This window comes from Nematolebias whitei, chromosome 13, assembly GCF_014905685.2.
Source record: "Nematolebias whitei isolate Nwh7 chromosome 13, NemWhi1, whole genome shotgun sequence".
Lineage (NCBI taxonomy): Eukaryota > Metazoa > Chordata > Actinopteri > Cyprinodontiformes > Rivulidae > Nematolebias > Nematolebias whitei.
The window spans coordinates 8,772,582-8,791,346 of NC_056510.1; the positions used below are offsets into that span (position 1 = coordinate 8,772,582).

Below are 18,765 nucleotides of genomic sequence, written 5' to 3' on the forward strand. Positions count from 1 at the left end.
ATTTATTCAGCTTCTCAGTCACGTCTAGATGAGAATAACTAGAACGTTCCTGAAGACAGCTTGAAGGCTGGCTTTGCAGATGCTGCCTGATTTATTTCTTTAAAGCCCCAAAATAATTTCAGGACTTACTTATGTAAGAGTCAGACTACATCTCAAGGTTATAAAGACTCTTCCTGTTTCCCCCCACAGATTATTTGTTGGGACTTTGAATATCAAATTCTGCAGCGGCTTTTCTTCAACTAGTCAACCTAAAAGTTCTAGTCAAGACAAAATTGCTCATTTTACACAGAATCTATGGGGGCGGCCATGATGGAATATTATAAGAAACTGCTGTAACAGAGTAACTCATCATCGGACAGGCTGACAGAAACGCAAACTAGAAAGTGAGCCTCAAACTGTCGTCATGAGAACATACATATTGTCCAAAAACAGTTCAACAGTAAGTGGACACAGACTTTTGGTAGCTTTACATTTAATGGTGTTTATGAAGCATTAACTCTATTGTGATCCAGTTTTCTTCTGTATGTTTATTGGTGCGTTTCTCGTCCCGCAGTTTTCAAACTATTTCAACAAATCATAAATCAAAGCATTCAGCTCTATCAGAATAATCCTGCTAGGACTTTTGGTATTGGTCCAACTTTAGCTTTTTGAAATATTTAGTGTTTCTGCCATTTTTTTCCTCATAGAAAATGAACTGAGCTCATTTTACATCCTTCAGATCTTTAGATATGTTTACAACCTTTTACTGCTCCTTTCACATTTTGTTCTGGTTCAGCTTCGTTCAGCTTCCTTGTGCAAATTTAGACTTTTTCCAGCTACTTTCAGCTAATTCCAGTTGTTTTGTGCTCCTTTCAGATTCTTTATGCTAACTGCAACATTTTTGTGCTCCTTCTTACTTCTTTCTGCTAATTTCAGCTTCTTATGCTCCTTTCAGCTTATTTTTTGTAAGTTTCAGCTTTTTCAGCTACTATTTAGCTGTTTTTATGCTCACATAAATTTTCAGCTAATTCCACATTTTTTAACTTCTTTCAGCCTAATTCAGCAAAAATGTGCTCTTTCCACTTCCTTCTTGTAATTTACCGGTAAACTTCTTTCTGCTTTTTAGGCTCCTTTTCAGCTATTTCTTTGCTAACTTCAGCTGTTAGAGTCAAGTTTTCTGTGGTAACTTTCTGATACTTTTAACCTAAATAACTTGTTTCTGTTCATTTCAGCTTGTTATGCTCCTTTCGGCTTTTTCTGCTAGTTTTAGCTTTTTCTTGTATTTCAGCTACTTTTTAGCTGTTTTGTGTTAAATTTAGCTTTCTCAGCTAATTCTGAATTTTTGTAACTCATTTCAGCTCCTTCCACTTGCTTTTGGTACTTTAACCTTCTTTCTGAATTTTCAGCTACTTTTCAGCTATTTCTTTTGCTAATTTCAGCTTTTGTAGCCAGTTTCCTAATTTTGTGCTCATTTTTGCTTATTTGAACTTAATTCAACAAATAAATGTTCCTTCTGCTTTCTTCTGCTAACGTAGGCTTGTTCTTCCATATCAGCTACCTTTCAGCCAGTTTTTAGTTAATTGCAGCTGTTTTTCAACAAGTTCTTCTGCCGTAAGCATTCACAGTGTATTTTTGCAGGAAAAGCAATTTCTCTAGTTCATTTATTTTGAGTGTTTTGTGTTTGAGATGACAGGCTGAAGAGAAAATCAGATTTAAAAAATAATGGGAGTCAATGGGTGTGCTCGCTCCACATTTTAAATTATGACAACAACAAAAAAACATAAATCTTAAAGCAGTGAGAGAAACACTGAGTGAAAGAAAACAACAAAAAACATTTAAAAATGTAAAGAAGTTTGTATATCTTTGGAAAGTTCTGACAGCTCAAATGTAAGTGACATGATCACCCTCTGAGTTGATCATTTTGTGGTAAAATGTTCATTAAAAATCATCCAACATAAACAGTGCTTGTGTAAAAACCTTAAAAGGTTTTAAAATACCCGTTCAGTCGTAAAGTCCAGGTTTCTGTGACCAGTTTAAGCTCTAAAGGATGTTTCTGACGTGGTCTGAGCTGTAGAGCTCTTAAAAAAAGGGCTCGTTTTTCAGTTTGCAACAATCCCATCAACATGTACGGGCAAATATTTCATATTGGTTTTGAATTTCATGCACGTTACTAGAAAGAGACATAAACAGAAATGGCACATCAGCCGAATGATATAACGCTCTGCAGGGTTTGAAACGAGTGCTTAGTTTGAGAGAAATGTGACTTTTAAGTTGTTTGTTCTCACATCTTGAATCTAACCATAATGCACGTTCAAATATGCATTGTATGAATAAAGCGTTACATTTTGCTATGTGGGATAACTCCCCCATATCGTCTGCTTTATTACACAAGATCATTAGCTTTAGGGACATTTTAACCACTTTGAGTGTTGAGTGTTGACCGTTTGCAGCTCAGGACAGAGATCTGAGAGGGGGTGAGGAGAACCGAGGGCTGACCTAAAAAAAAACAACAGAGACGAAGGCCGAGAGAAGCTCCTCCCTGCTGCTCGCTCAGATACTGGCTCAACATTCGCAACGCTCGTTTTCAGAGCAGCTGAACTTTTTCTAAACGGGAGGGAAAAAAGATCAATTCTGACATTAGGGAGCTGTTCTGTGTCTACGTGGACGGCCGATATGATCTCGGAGTTCCAGCAAAGAGACCAAACGTGTCTTTCATATCAGCTCTGATCATCTAACACAGCTCTCTCAGCCTGTGTGGTAAATGAACCGATTTGCTGCAGTTCAGAGTGCTGCTGTGTGGTGCACGCTGGGAAATTTGCAACGCCTTGGCTCGGTTTTCTCCCTGCAGCAGCCTCCCGCCTCCGTTGGGCCTTCTGCTGGCTGTTCACCGATAAGCTTTTATTCACAGCCCAAAAAATAAACCCGGACGAATGTGCACGAGGTATTTTAAAATGCAAAAACACTGTTAATATTGGAGGTGTTGCATATTTTAAACCAGCAGTTGTATGAGGCATCTGCTCAGTATGTGTAGAGGATGACTCTCAGCTACTACCACACCAAACTTTAGTCGTTCAACCGTTATTTATACAGGTTAGTCTCATTTTGCCATGAGGACTCATTTACAAGAGAAACCAGTTTTAAACAAACACATATGAGGGACACACAGCAATAAACATTCATATAAAAGCATATGAACGGAAAAGTAAATAAAAGAAGTGATATAAAACTAAATAAAACATGCTACATTATAAAACAGTATAAAATACTTTAAAAGGTAATGATGTCTTGGGAGCGCACGCTGTAGCTGCACTGACAAAAGTGACATGTAAGAGGAGGTCCATGAAGGCAACAGACCAAGAAGTGATTTAAAGGTGAACATGTACCAGTGGGCAGCATGGTGGCGCAACTGGTAGAGCTGCTGCCTCTCAGCAAGAAGGTTGCCAGTTCAAATCCTGGTCCAGGGGCCTTTCTGGGTGGAGTTTGCATGGTCTCTGTGCATGTGTGGGTTTTCTCCGGGTACTCCGGTTTCCTCCCACAGATCAAAAACATGCATGTTAGGCTGATTGGTAACTCTAAATTGTCCCTAGGTGTGAGAGAGAGACAGTGAATGGTTGTTTGTCTCCATGTGGCCCTGTGATGGATTTGTGACCTGTTCAGGGTGTACCCCGCCCCTCGCACAGTGATTGCTGGACATGGGCACCGGCGACCCCCGTGACCCAAAATGGAATAAGTGGGTAAAAGATAATGGATGAATGTACCAGTGACAGAGTCTGTGTGAAGTTAATGATGTCCAGTTAACCAGTGAATACAGGGTGAAGTGATGGGTACGGTCGTTACAGCCAGTTATGAATCTTAGCGCACCATGATAGACAGAATCCAACATCTGCAGGGTGCTTGTAGGAGTGTTCATGTAAATAATGTCACCGTAGCCAATGGAGGGAAGGAAAGTTGCAGTTACAAGGAGTTTCTTAGCATTAAGAGTTAGACAGGATCTATTTCTGAAAAAGAAACCCAGTTTATTATTTTTTTTTTTTTTACTAAGTTTTCAACATGAGGCTTATAAAGAGGTGTGAATCAACCAAGATTCCCAAGTACATTTGTGTTACGTCCACCAAGAACACAACACATTAAAAGGAGGACACGTTCAACATTCAATTTATTAAAAAACAGCTTCCTGTTTAGGAAAAAAAAGACGAAGAACCCCCAACACCTGTGTCCACCAAAATGACATAAAACCCAAAGTGTCCACTGAAAGATGGACCTGGTGAGTCGGTCAAACAGAACAAAAAGGTACCACAGTGGGCCAACCCTATACAGGGCCGTTGAAGCCGCTGGGTACCAGACTACAAGAACCCTTAAAAAACACCTGCAGCAAAAGAAAAGGTTGAAAACAGGACAACCGGTCCCACCAGGCCAAATTTACAAAAAATATACAAAAAATTTACTAAATATACCTTCACTGAAAAAAAAAACCCAAGGTGGTGAACAAAGTTCAAAAATAAAGAAATCGAAGGGCGGCCACAGAGCAGTCAAACAAAAAATGAGCCCAAAGGGAGAGAGCTTCTGAGAGGCCAAGAAAAAAAATAATAACAGGGAGCCTGTTAGGGTTAAAAAAAAAACAAAAAAAACAGTGAGCCTGTGAGAGGCAGCTCATAAATGTGGGAGTCTAAGAAGCCGAGCGCCCTGAAACCAGCCTATTTATGGAAAGGTGGAACAAACCACAGCCCAAAACAATTAAACGCTAATTAGCCAATAAAAACCCAAAACATGTCCAAAGGACAAAACAGTAAGGCCAGTGTGCCCCAGGCTCATAACAATTTGTAAGAATCGACACACTTCAATAGGAACATCATTTGTAGATAAGATAGAAGGAAGGACTGCTGGTTCCAACTTCCTGTTTGAAAACAACATCCCTTTGGTTTTATCAGCATTTAGCACCAGTTTGAGATGGAACAAATCTGACTGGATGATGTCAAATAGAGACTGTAAGAGCTGAAAACCCTTAGCAACTGATTTAGCTCGACACTAAACAAATGTGTCATTGGCATAGAAATGTAAGGATGCATCAGGAATGATCTGACCTACATTACTTATGTAGATTGTGAAGAGGGTGGGACCTAAGACTGAGCCTTGCGGTACACCATTGTTGACTGATAAATAGCTGGAAGAAGTACCATTATGTTGAACACATTGACTCCGATCTGAGAGATAATTAAGAGAATCGACCAATAGTGTGATCTGAGAAATCAATGAGAGCTTATGGCTTAAGATGTCATGAGTTTAGCTCCACGTCTGTAAAAATGGCTGAGTTATAGAAATGTATGGGTTCAGTAAAGTCAATTTGCTGTGGCAACCAACTGATCACTGGCTTTTTATGACAAACAAGAATGGTTTAAAACTCACGTTAAATTGCACAGACATGAAACTCCTCTGCTCCATGTCTGAAGGTTTGGGTCCAAGTCTGTGCCGTGACTTCTTCAGAAACGATCCTTCAACTTAAAAGAACGCTTAAAGTTTTGCTTCTTTTTTACCCGCCGCAGGGCACAGATCCCAACCGGAGCCGCTCATCTTTAACGAGCTGTGCGCCCTGAAAGACGAGCCGGGGCCGTGCAAGGCCATCAAGGAGCGTTTTTTCTTCAACGTGAACACGGGCCGCTGCGAGCTCTTCGAGTACGGAGGCTGCGGAGGAAACGACAACAACTTTGAGACCCGGGAGGAGTGCGAGGAATCGTGCATCGTCTCAGGTGAGCCGGACCCGTCGACGCACAGATTTACCAAATCTTTACAGAGTTTTGATTAAAAACACTATAAATTAAGATATTTGACCTCCTGGTACAAAAGAGAAAAAGGTAGTTAGCATAAATATCATAAAAACAAGATATTAAAGCTTTGCTGTGTAATGTAGGTAAATGATCATTTTGTTTTTGAGGACTGTTCATTAGATTTTATTGTCACCTTAGGCGTCAGAGTTATTTTCTGGTACGCAGCGAACACAGAGTGGTGCCAGGACATTAATTCTTACAGTTTTTGGAAAACAAGAAACTTCTAAAGACGGTCGTCCGTCTTGTTATTTGTAGCTGATCAACATTAAACTGCTGATAAACTGGAAGCGGATTAATTAACTGTGATTTATGACGGAGTGTTCAAACTCTCAACACGAGAAGGTGTTTTTAAAACGGACCGACCAGCGTTATTTATCTTCTCGTTTTACTGACATGGCGTTATTTGTTTTTGACATTTATTCTTGCATTTCAGGCTTTCAAAGAAAAGTTAGGAGAGGAGATTTACGTGCTAGTAGACAGTTGAACACATTAAGCATGTTATTTAAAACAGGGCATTTTAATTTTAGAAATAGACAGGGGCACAACCAAGGGGGTACAAAGGGGGCAATGCCCACTTCTATAAATATGCTGACTGGCCCCCTCGTATAGTCAAACACTCTTAAATTTATAATAATAAGTTTCTTTTGGCTGCTCCCTTATGCAGCAGTCGCCACAGAGAGCGAACTCGCTCAGATTTGTTAAATGTTTTACGTCGGATGCCCTTTCTGACGCAACCTGGGCTCAAACCCGCAACTTCAGGCTTACAAGAACCTGGCACTGACCACCAAGCTACCACAGCCACCACTCTTAAATATATAATGTGTTAGCAAAATATTTTATGAACCAGGGAACATATTTGAAAGAGATAAAGTAATCATTGGATGCACAACTACAACTCATTCAAGATGGCTGCCACAACCACTGCAACAAAAAACACGCTTATCCATGTTTAAAGTGATGAAAGGCGCCCCAGAAATTAATGTCAAATTAAGTGGGAAAAATACTTTTTTCACCTTCAAATATGTTTTTATCTACATAAATATATATTGATTTAAAAAAAAAAAACTGTTTATAAGTCACAGACAGCAAACGCTACGAGTCAATAAATTTCACACATTTTGAGCTAAAACGTTGTGGTAGTAGCTGAGATTCACACCCAACACATATTTTGAGCACTGAACATCGTGCAAGATGTCATTGCCTCAAACTAGCTGTTGGTACCAACCCTATTTGTTAGCGAAATATCCAACAAATCACTGGACGGATTTTTAGCGAAGCCTCTCAGAAAGCAAACATTGGATGTACAGTAGTCCCTCGCTACTTCACCGTTCGTTTTTCGCAGACTTGCTCTATCGCGGTTTTTCAAAATAAGATTGGGCATAACACACAATTGGCTGATTGATGGATGAGCCGCACGATAGGCATGGATTTTTTTTATGAATTATTTAAAGTTATTTAGCACCTGCTACACCTGTGTGCAGCCCACAGCTGAAGGAGAAGCTTCGTCCTGCTGCGTGTCATGATCCCCACTCTGCAGCGGAGAAGTGGGCGTGGCTCAGAGCAATGGTAGGTGGCAGAGAACGATAAATGAGGGACTACTGTACATCTACAACTAAAGATGGCCGCCTCAGCTTATTGTTGTTTAGCAAACACAAAGAAGCTGTAATTCCGTCAGTTTTACAGATAAAAATGTTAAAGTGTTAGTAACTGAGAGTTATTTACGTCTCATGCTCTGAGAGCTGATCGCATCAGATAGATTTGATCAAACTGTTCGTAACTCCATCATTTTTATACATAAAAAGGGTCATAGTTTAAAACTGAGGCATTGAAGGCAGTGCAATGCAATGATTTTAATTTAAATTTGGATAAAAGGTGTTTATTTGATCTCTACAACTCTCTAGCAGGTCATGAGACATTTGATGCATAAAGACGTTTTTCGTTATTTCATTTCATTAGTTCTTGTTGTTATCGTCTCATGAAAGATACTTCAGATTTTTTCTTTAGTTCATCACATTTTGGAGATTTATTGAACATCCTATACGTAATCAGCAACTTATATTTGAGTCCAGTGCACGGTTTTACGGATTCAGGCCATCATCAGTTAAAGCTCAGCGATGTTTTTGCACTTAATGTTTCATATTTGTTCTGGTTTTTTTTAGTCTTTTTTAAAACCCAGGTGGAAAATTTGACTCACCTCTTCTTGCTAAAGCTCAACTCCCATCGGCGCCGAATGCTGCAGGTGCCGACACGCTTTACCCCCATTTTTTTTTTGTTGGTTTGTTTTGCTTTCTTTCCTTTGGAGCATGGCGTGACCGAGGCAACGAGCTGGATTAACACTGCAGCCTCTGAGCACAAGACTGAAGTTTAACATCTGATATCTTTGGGAAAGCAGTTGAGGATGACTCAAGAGTGAAAGGGAGAAGGAATGTAAACTGGGGGGGGGGGGGGGGTTCTGCTTCCTCTGTTATAGGGTTGGATGTAAAAGGATCTCAATGGTTGGCCGAGTGAAGCTTTTCTTTAAACTGAAAACCGTTGTGTCGAAAAGCATTCAAAGCAACAATTAGCCCTTCGTGCGTTGGACTCCCGTTATCTCCCACTAAGACCAGTTGCCCTGCAGAGGCGTTCAGGTGGGCGGAACGAGCAAGCACAAGAATAAAACAGACGCGCGTGTGTTCGTAGAGACGTGTCTGGTCAGTGTGCGTTACGCTCGTGCGAGCAGAGCAGCAACACGATGTGACGCCACGTTATTCTGTAAAATGACAAAGAGCTTTCTGCCGGTGTCAAACAGCGACCTTCACCTTCTGATTGGACGCCATCAGGTGCATTATGCAGCCAGACCGAGGGACTGCGGGGGGAATTAGCATTCACGGGTCGTGCCTCAACGGCTCCTGTCAGCTTATTAAATCTGTCCAGATGAGCTGAAAGGGTCAAGAAATAAGTGTTTGGATGGGCTTGTCAGATGTGATGGTAAAACTCAAACCAGTTTGAGGCTTTTTTAGCTCCTTGTTGGGGAAAAACAACAGCTAACAGCACGTCCCGACAGGTTTGACTAAAACTGAGTCATACTTTTAGGATTTTAATCTTCTCCTTGCTTCTCGGTGACTCTGGCTTCAGTTCAGCTTGGATTGTTTTGTTCTTGTATATTTTTTATGAACTTCACAGAGTCAACATTAAATCTTTGACATTTATTTCTAACGCTAGGCTCCATAAAGACTGGAAGCTGATTTTTATTTTCTGTCCCAGTGCCATGGTCAGAGAAACATAAATGCTCGCTGAAAAGGTCAAAAACCTTGAAGTCTTGACATTTTTTTCCCCTTTAGCTGGACGGGCTTTATTTCTCCATGTTTTACTGAAACCACCACGAGTTCTGCTCGAAGTCGGGAGGCGACTTGTTTGTTACTTTTGCTAAAAGTAACTAATTACTAGTTAAAAAGTAAAACTAACAAAAAATGAAACTAGCAAAATTGAAATTCCTGCAAAAATGCAGTGTGAATGCTTGTTGCAGACTAACTTGCTGAAAAACAGCTGAAATTAGCTAAAACATGCTGAATTTTAGCTGAAAAGGAAGAACAAGCCTAAGTTAGCAGAAGAAAGCAGAAAGAAAATATGTTTGCTGAATTAGGTTTAAATGAGCACAAATGAGCACAGAAATTATGAAAATAGCTATTAAAAAGCTGAAATTAGCAACAAAAAAATTGCTGAAACATAGCTGAAAAAGCAGAAGGAAGCTTAAACTACTTTGTAACAGAAGGAAGTGAAAAGAGCTGAAATGAGCTAAAAATGTGGAATTAGCTAAAAGAGCTAAAAATAGCATAAACAACTAAATAGTAGCTGAAACTAGTAGAAAGATGCTGAAAGAAGCATAACAAGCTGAAATTATTAGAAAGAAGTTAATTAGGCTGAAAGTAGCAGAAGTTACCACAAAAAAACTTAAATTTCTTTGAAAACATCTAAAATCAGCTAAAAAAATGCTCAAAATATAACTGAAAAGGTAGAACAAGCTTAAATTAGCAGAAAAAGGCAGAAAGAACACGTGTTTGCCCAGTTAGGCTGAAAGAAGCAGAAATGAGCATAAAGCAGTGGAAATTATCTGAAAGAAGCTGAAATTAGCAAAATGCTTAAAAGTAGCTAAAAAGATAGAAAGAAGCTTAAATTACCAGAAGGAAGTGGAGAGAGTAATTTATTTTCTGAATTAGGCTTTAAAAAGTGTAAATGAGTGGAAGAAAATGTGGATTCAGCTGAAAAAGCTAAAATTAGCATAAAAACAGCTAAATAGTATCTGAAATAGCAGAAAAAGCTGAAACTTGCATAAATAAGCTGCAAGGAGCATAACATGCTGAAATTAGCAGAAAGAAGTTTAAAGAAGATGTGTAGTTGACGGAAAAAATCTGAAAGGAGCACAAAACAGCTGAAAAAAACTGCTGAAAGTAGCTGAAAAAAAAAGTCTCAATTTGCAAAAGGAAGCTGAAAGAAGCTGAACCAGAACAGAATGTGAAAGGAGCAGTAAAAGGTTGTCAACACATCTAAACATTTGAAGCATGTAAAATGAGCTCAGTTAATTTTCTATGAGGAAAAAAATGGCAGAAAAGGCTAAATATTTCAAAAAGCTAAAGTTACACCAATACCAAAAGTCATAGCAGGATTGTCCTGAAAGAGCTGAACGTTTTGATTTATGATTTGTTGAAATAGCACAAAAAGTGTAGAACGAAGAAGATGCCGAAAAACTTATGGAAGAAAAATGTATCACAATAAAGTGAATGCTTCATAAACATTCACACAATAAAAGCCAAAAGTAGCAAATTGTTATATTAAAATAGCACTAAATGAACAAAAGTAGTTGGATGCTAAAAATAATACAAGAAATAAAATAAATGCTGTGTCAATGCTGACTCAAGAGTTCTCTCAATAAAGTGTAAAATACAGCAGATAGATAAACGAACAACGCGTGCGTAATTTGGAGAATAATTCTGTTTAATCTACTCATCTGTCCCACGCACTACATGAAAGCTGTTTCTGATATTTTCTGGACTAAAACTGAAGCGCTTCTTAAAAGTTGAAGTTGGATTCTGTGGTTTTCTGTGAAGAGCTGCCAGCAGCCTGAAATGATGCGCTCGGTGATTCCCAACCAGCACAAAGCTGACAGATAATTCTCACCCGAACACGCCGCAGCTCGTCTTTAATATTCTCTCTGAATTATTCATCCCCGCATTGCTCAGGAGAAAGACAGCGGGCCTAAAACCTTTTCACACACCTGGTTATTCTGTGCTTTTCAGTCAAAGCGACCCCAGAAAATGTTGCTTAGATTTTACGGTGGTAACATTTTAATCATGGTCCTCTCTGAGGAGTTTGGCTGTTGTGCAGCTGTCAGAACGCCACCTGTCGTTATTCAAATAATAATTGGACACGCCACCGTGGGACATTTCATGACTTTGCTTTACTTTTTTGTTTCTTTAATGCAACGTTGTTGACCTTCTGATGTGAGACTCTGTGGAAAAGATTTGAACAGATAATATCTAACCTTTTGCAGATTATTTTTGAATGACCAGAGTTTGGAGAAACGGAGTTAAGTTTGAGTTGATGCTTCTGACTTTAAGTAGTGTCAGTCTCCAAAAGGTCGCAGCAGCTCAGACCTTCACCGTCAGCTTTGCATATTTCTTTCAGCATATTTCTTAGTTTATTATTTTTTGAATATGTAAAAAAAATAAAAATAGCATGAAGCATAATGTCAAAACTTTTTGTTTTACATATTCAAGGGAGTGGGTAGAAGTATAAACTTGTCAAAATTCCCACTCCTTAACCTCTTACATAATCTTTCAATCATTACATGTATAATCCATACATATAACAACTAATCCCATATTTATCCATCAATATAGTATCTATTTAAGTTAATTATACTAGATGAACAATTATTATTCCTTTAACTACACCAAAAACAAAAGCATCAATAACAAATAAAAAAAAAACAATAATTGAAAAATATTATTATATATTATATCCAGCATTAATTTGAACAGTTTTATATAGTTCATATTAGATCTTATTACTGTTTTTCTTTACAATTTATACTTTTGTTGGATGAAACTGGGACCCTGTGTGCACCATTTTGTTTCACTACATGTACCACATGTGATGCGAATGACAAATAAAGAAACCTTAACAACACTGTCATTTCAGCATTTTGTACTTCACCCTGACCGACGAGCAGGAGGCCGAGTATTCAAAAACCTTGAAAAGCAAAATAAACCCTGGATTACAAAACAGGCAAGATGCAAGGGACTAGTGTTGTAGCCAAGACCACCTAACCCGAGACCGAGACAAGACCAAGACTTTCAGGTTCAGTGACCAAGTCGAGACCAAGACCTCAAATAAAATAAATTAAATTAAAAATATATTTTTTTTAATAAAAGTTACATACTGCAACTTTAAGTTTGCTTTTGAATGAATGCATCAGCTTTTATAAATTTTCAAAGCTACATAAAGAAATCAGACATTCAGTGGCCTAACTTCATTTAATTCAACAATAAAATTACACAGCTGTTAAACTGGGAGAAGTTTCATCACATGCCAAGTCTTAAACACCTAAAGTGGCAAAACAATCTTCATAAGTCCAAACTCAAGACCAAGGGTAACTATATATGCACAGTGGTTTCAATAAAGTAGTAGATATAGATACCAAAAAAGTTAGATAAATGGATATTTGTTACAAGTATATTCTTTGTGATTTAAATAGCAAAATTTTATAACTGATGATTTGGATGACATCTTATCCCACGCCCAGACAATCACTTCTCACGTTCTTGGAGTGACCAGTGTTGCCAGATAGAGTCGAGGTTTTCCAGCCCCAAAAATCCGTTAAAAACCGCCACATCAGACAAAAATCTCCCCGATCAATATATTGTTACATATATTTACTGTTTGAACATGAACACACATCAGTACAAGCCAAGGTCATTTAACAATATGTGGCAAAGTGCAACAATCCAACAAAAATCTTTCCAGAGTTCCCAGCAACATCAGAATGAAAACCACCCAATCTGGCAACACTGGGGGTGACACGTGCGAGTGAAAGGCGGTGGGCCTGACAGCGGTAAAAAAAACATGTGTTTAGCATTAAGTCACGTTATCTCTTGGATTTGAATCGGTACATTTTGCATCCAATAAAAACAAAGATGTTGACAAATAAACTGGACAATATTCTGGCAATTTAGTGACATTTCCACAGTTGTGGTCTTGAAATAAAATCCAGAGTCCTCAATGTTCGAGTCCGAGACAAGACCATCAAAAAGTGTTCTTGAGACCGGTCTCAAAACCAAGAGTGGTCTCGAGTACTACAACACTACAAGAGACACGGGAACGTGAAGGAGTTGACAAAGAGGGTGGCGCTGATGTGAAGTGGCTATAGCTGTCGCCTCTTAACGAGAAAGTCACAGGTTTGCATCCCAGCCAGGGACCTTTCTGGGTGGAGTTTGCATGTTCTCACCGTGCATGTGTGGGGTTTTTTCCGGTTACTATGGTTTCTTCCACAGACTAAAAACATGCATGTCAGGCTGATTGGTAACTCTAAATTGTCCCTAGGTGCATGTGTTAGTGATTGTTTGTCTCCATGTGTCCCTGTGATGGACTTGGGAACTGTTCAGGGTGTCCCCCGCCTCTCACACAGAGACACGGCTCCCTGCAACCCGTAAAACAAAATGGATGGATCTAAGAAAGACCTAAAAAATGATCTGAAGAAAATAAACAGTAGTAATTAGTGAGTGAGAGCAGGTGTGCTGATTACTAATAGAAAACAGGTGACGTGTTCAAAGTAGGAACCAAAGATCATAGAGCACATCTAGTGGAAATAATGGCACAAGAACAAAAAAAAAAACCTCATAATTATTCATAAAAATTTTAACAAACTAGTACCGGTACTTACTTACAAACATCACAGTCTGACCCTGAAGCCTAATAATCACAGAGATTGTTGGGTTTTTTTTTGTTTGTTTTTTTCAGATGACAAGAGCCCGTGTCATTTACCGGAGGCTCCGGGTCCCTGTCGAGGTTTGGTTTCGCGCTACTTCTTTGACAGCAGCACTCAGCAGTGCAAGCCGTTCTTTTACGGCGGCTGCTTTGGAAACGCCAACAACTTCAGGAGTCTGACCAAGTGCCAGGACAAGTGTCCCAACCCAGGTAGGCCGCCGTAGCATCACTGTCTGCACTGTTAAATCAGGTAAAATAAAAAAATAAAAAAAGGCACAAAAGCTGGTCCTTTTTTTTTTTTTGAGGAAGAAGTTTAATTTATTTCACATCATTTGCTTTAGAAATTTCAGTTCAACGTTTCTCCATGACAACTGTAAAGACATTTCAGAGAGGCAGCATCATGAAAAAACTGTCCAACCGCAGGAAATTACCGTACCTTTGTGATGAATTGTCAGCTGAGCATGAAATCACTTTCCACTTTCATTCGGCTCTTAAATCTGTTCGGCTGACCAAAGCAGAGTCAATTATGCTAAACCGAAGCGCGAGGCAGAAGGCATGAAGAGCAGCTCTCAGACTCTAACTGTTTCTGTCAACAACCTGTTCTGTTTTAGAAAAATAATTAACCTCGCTCTCTTTGCTTTTTAAGACGGTTTAAGCTAAAGAACATTTGCTTACAGTCCAGCACACATGGCAGGCTGGGAAAAATAATCTTAAATGAAATGTTTTACAAACCCTTTCTTTTCAGTGAGACCGACTGCAGCAGCAGAAAACGGAGGAAAATCTGCCATGAGAGTCAGTTTCGTGCAGCCCACCATCAGAACAGGTACAAATCATAATTAATTAACTTCCTGTGTGATGGGGTATCTCTTTGGAAATGTAATTTGCATTCCATTTATTCAGAAGCACAGCCATTACGAACGCATAATGATTTTTTTCACTGCCAAACCAATTTATCAATATTCTAAAATCTCAATATGCTGATCTGTCAATATGTTAATATATCATTACTCTATAATTAATAGGGCAAATCCCATTGAGATAACAGGCTTGTTATTTTATTATTATTATTATTATTATATCATTATTATTATTAGTATTTGTAATAGTAGTAGTAGTAGTAGTATTACAGTAGTCCCTTGCTACTTCGCAGACTTGTTCTTCTGCGTTTTTTCAAAGTAAGATTGAACATGACACTCATTTGGCTGATTGATGGATGAGCCGCATGAGTGGCATGGAATTTTTATTCAAAATTAATTATTTTAAATTATTTAGCACCTGCTGCACCTGTGTGCAGCCCACAGCTGCAGGAGATCCTGCAGCGTGCCATATCTCCACACTGCAGTGGAGAAGTGGGCGTGGCCGAGAGTGCAGCCTGTGGCAGAGAGAGGAGATCATGACATGCTGTGCTCTTTTAGAGCATTTAGAGTTTAGAAACATTGTTTAGAATATTACAAGAGTGTGGATATATATATACCAAAATAAACTACTACTTACTACTTGTACTACTATTGCTACTTCACAGTTTTTCACTTATGGGGGAGTGGGGGGGGGGGTCAGAGTACGGAACCCCTTGTGATAAACAAGGGACTACTGTATTATAATTATTATTATTGTCAAAGTCAAAAAGTCAAAGTTTCTTTATTTGTGGTTCGCATTATTATTATTATTGTTATTGTTGTTGTTGTTGTAATTATTATTATTATCAGTAGTAGTAGTATTCTAATCATTAGTGTTATAGTTGTTTTTTTGTTGTTGTTATTATTATATTGTCCCGCCCGTAACGTTTGATCCGCACAAGAAATTTTAATTAAACTTCATACACATGTGCATCATCACTAGAAAGAGTGTTGCGTACACGTTTCATCACCTCATCTTTGAGGTCAAGGTCAGAAATCAAGGTCAAAATTGAAACAAGGTATTTGCTTTTTTGGCCATAAGTTCTGATTCGCTCGAGAAAACTTGACGAACATTGATACTCAGTTGTACCAGCACTAGACAGTGTCACTTAATCTTTTCATTACAGAGCGTCAACGTCAAGGTCACAAATCAAGGTCACATATCAAGTGCAAAGGCTATACAAGCTCTTTGCTTGTCTGAGCCATTGCTATAGGTTGTTGTATAATGTTTTGTTGATTGGCGTATAATGTGCTGTACGGGTACTCTTGTCCAAAGGAGGCCCGGGCTTCCCATATGTCAACAATATTATTATGTCAATCTTCTAATATATGTTATGACTAATTTCTAATAACTGGTGCTAAAACAGAACAATAACCATAAAATGGTTTCTGCAGTAGAAACAAAGCATTGGTCTCGTGTTAATAATCCAAATTGTTTTTGTTGCTATTTACAAAATGTCTGTTGCAACATTTTAAACAAATCTCAACAATGAGCATCTTCTGACAGCATCTTTCCACTTGAGTTTGAACAAGTGAAGTGGAGTTTCCTCCTTCAACACTTCCCGTGCAGTTGTGTTCAAGCGTTCTGCAACAGCCAAACCTGAATTTAAGACCTTTTTTTTAAGGTTGTAAATAATCGGACAATCTGCATAGTGGAAAGCTTGGTAAATCACTTCACATAATTCATTTACAAACTCTCTTCACCAGATTGTAAAATGGTTGTTGCCAGAAATACAAACTGACGAGGAGCAAATGTCACATCTCAGAGTCTTCTTGGATTTACCGGATCACTGGATCCCATCAACTTTTTCATGTCAGAACAGGGCTGCACCATATCACTTACTTATTTAGATATTTTTACATTTTCCATCACCTCATTATAACGTTAGAACCACTAAAACCATCAACAAACTTTAAAACAAAAGTTCAGTCCTTCAAAGTGAGGTTCTGTGGAAAGGTTATAACCACCTAATATCTTACCTGCTGCAGATAGCTCTTTGAAGAAACTCAGTTTGGAGAAGAGTTCAATTCTGACCTGATTGATGAGCTAAAGCCTAGTTCAAACTAGGGATACACCAATCCACTTTTTTCTTCACTTCCGATACTGATACAGATGTTTGGGTTTTAGTTTCGGCCTATTCGATACAGAAAAGCAGTGCTGAATTAACTAAAAACATTTCTTTTTTTAAACACAGACATAAATGAATTACAAATTTATTGAAAACTCTGCATAGGCCTGTCACGATAATTCATTTTGCTGGGCGATTAATTGTCTCAGATATTATTGTGATAAACGATAATATTGTTTGAAATTTGACAATAATTAATAATTATTGTAAAATTTAAGAATAAATGTTGGTTAATTTTGTGTGCAGTACTTTTTTTGATGAGCAGATGGAAGTATAAGACTGTTTGAACCAAAGGATGGATAGTGAGGGAGCGAGCAGCGTGTCTCTTTAAGAAAAATGGGAGGGAGGCCCCTTGACGTGACACGGGCTGTCTCTTTACGTTTTTCGATTCCCAAAATGGCGGACGCTCAGTGTGGTTTGAGCTCTTTAGCATAGCATTTGTCACATAAAGCTTTTAATAAAAAAATCAGTAAGCAAGTTCTCAGCTTATTTTTGCAGAGAAAAACAACTTTTTACACAAAAGCACAGGTTTCAACCATGAATTTTGGAGCTTCGACAAGATGGAGGTTTTTTCCCAGAGGTCGGCCTGTTAGCTTAGCACGTAGCTTAGCTTCTTAGCTTAGCTGCTTTTAACGATCCAAAAACGCAATTTTGGACGGTTAAAACAGATCTTAAAGCAAAAAGAAAGGGAGGGGTCAGTGAAGAGCACCGGAGTTGATCCTTTTGTCGTGCAGGCGATTAGTTGATTTATTGTTTATCGCGACAGGTCTAACTGCACCAGTACAACACACTTAAACACACCAATAGTTTCACAAGCTTGGTCAAACATGTTAAAACAACACAACTTTAAGTTGTTCAGTTAGTGCAAATATGAGTATAACACCCAATAATAATAAAGATACTGAAACTGACAAAAACAATAGCTTGACACTTATGGTCAAACATGAAAAAACAAACTTCAACAAACCTTTCAAATGGTTCAGGAATTTTAAATATAATGTAAAATAAATAATAAAGGAGCTGAAATTAGAGGAAAAAACAATAGCTTGGTTGGCAGATATTTAAAAATAAAACCAGCAATCAGCTCTTGTCCTTATGGATCGGTCACATTGTCACGATACCTGATCAAGAATTATTTTTCCCGATATTGGTGCCGATACCGATATTAATATCGGATCGGTGCATCTCTCTAGTCCAAACAAATCCAACAATTACAATAATAAAACGTTTGGGATATCAGGTCTGCATGGACTAGTCGTTAGCTCATCAATCTGGTCAGAAATAAACTTTATTTCTCTAAAAAGAGGTTGTTCCAAAAGCCATCTACAACAGGTGAGATAGTACTTGTTCATAACCTTCCCACAGAACCTCACTCAACGTGAACTAGTGAAGCAGTGGAAGAATTAACTTTTGGAAAAGTCAAACGTCTTACTCCGGTGGGTTTGCTTTTCCAATCACAGCTCTGTGTTGTTTTTTTTTTCTTATCAATGTTCCCACCTTAGTGTGACATGAGAGATGTGTTGATCCACTTTTGTTCTGCAGGGACCGTGGCTAGAACTGGACCTGTGGCGCAACAAAATGACTCCAGTCATGCATTAAATGGTAAGAAAATCAAACTTCTGACGAGTGTTTCCACCGGATAACATAAAAAACTCTAACTTACTAATATAGTAGAAAGCTCTGTTAATCTGATCTGTATTGTATTTAACATATTTTCTGGCATAAGTTGCAGCTTTTTGCATTGATTTGCTAGATCTGCAACTTCCACGCTGAAGCAACTTATATACGTTTTTTTTTTCATATTCATAACATAATTTTTGACTGAAGCTTTAAATTTTGAAGAACTGCAACAGCGAGTCCTCGCGTCCGCGCTCGCTTCACTCAGCTGGTGCAGATGAAGAAACGCTAGAGAGCTAACGGCTCAGGCTGCGATGGATGGATGGATGGATGGATGGATGGATGGATGGATGGATGGAT

At 38.5% G+C, this 18,765-nt stretch overlaps 1 protein-coding gene across 1 annotated transcript in view; it reads left to right on the top strand.

Moving 5' to 3' along the window:
• Positions 1-18,765, top strand: part of tfpia (tissue factor pathway inhibitor a) — a 38,531-nt gene that overhangs the window by 13,914 nt on the left and 5,852 nt on the right. Inside the window, exons 2-5 of the mRNA XM_037686292.1 lie at positions 5,520-5,723; positions 13,797-13,973; positions 14,509-14,586; positions 18,331-18,390. Coding sequence (XP_037542220.1) covers positions 5,520-5,723; positions 13,797-13,973; positions 14,509-14,586; positions 18,331-18,390 — 519 coding nt within the window. The remainder of the gene's footprint in view (positions 1-5,519; positions 5,724-13,796; positions 13,974-14,508; positions 14,587-18,330; positions 18,391-18,765) is intronic.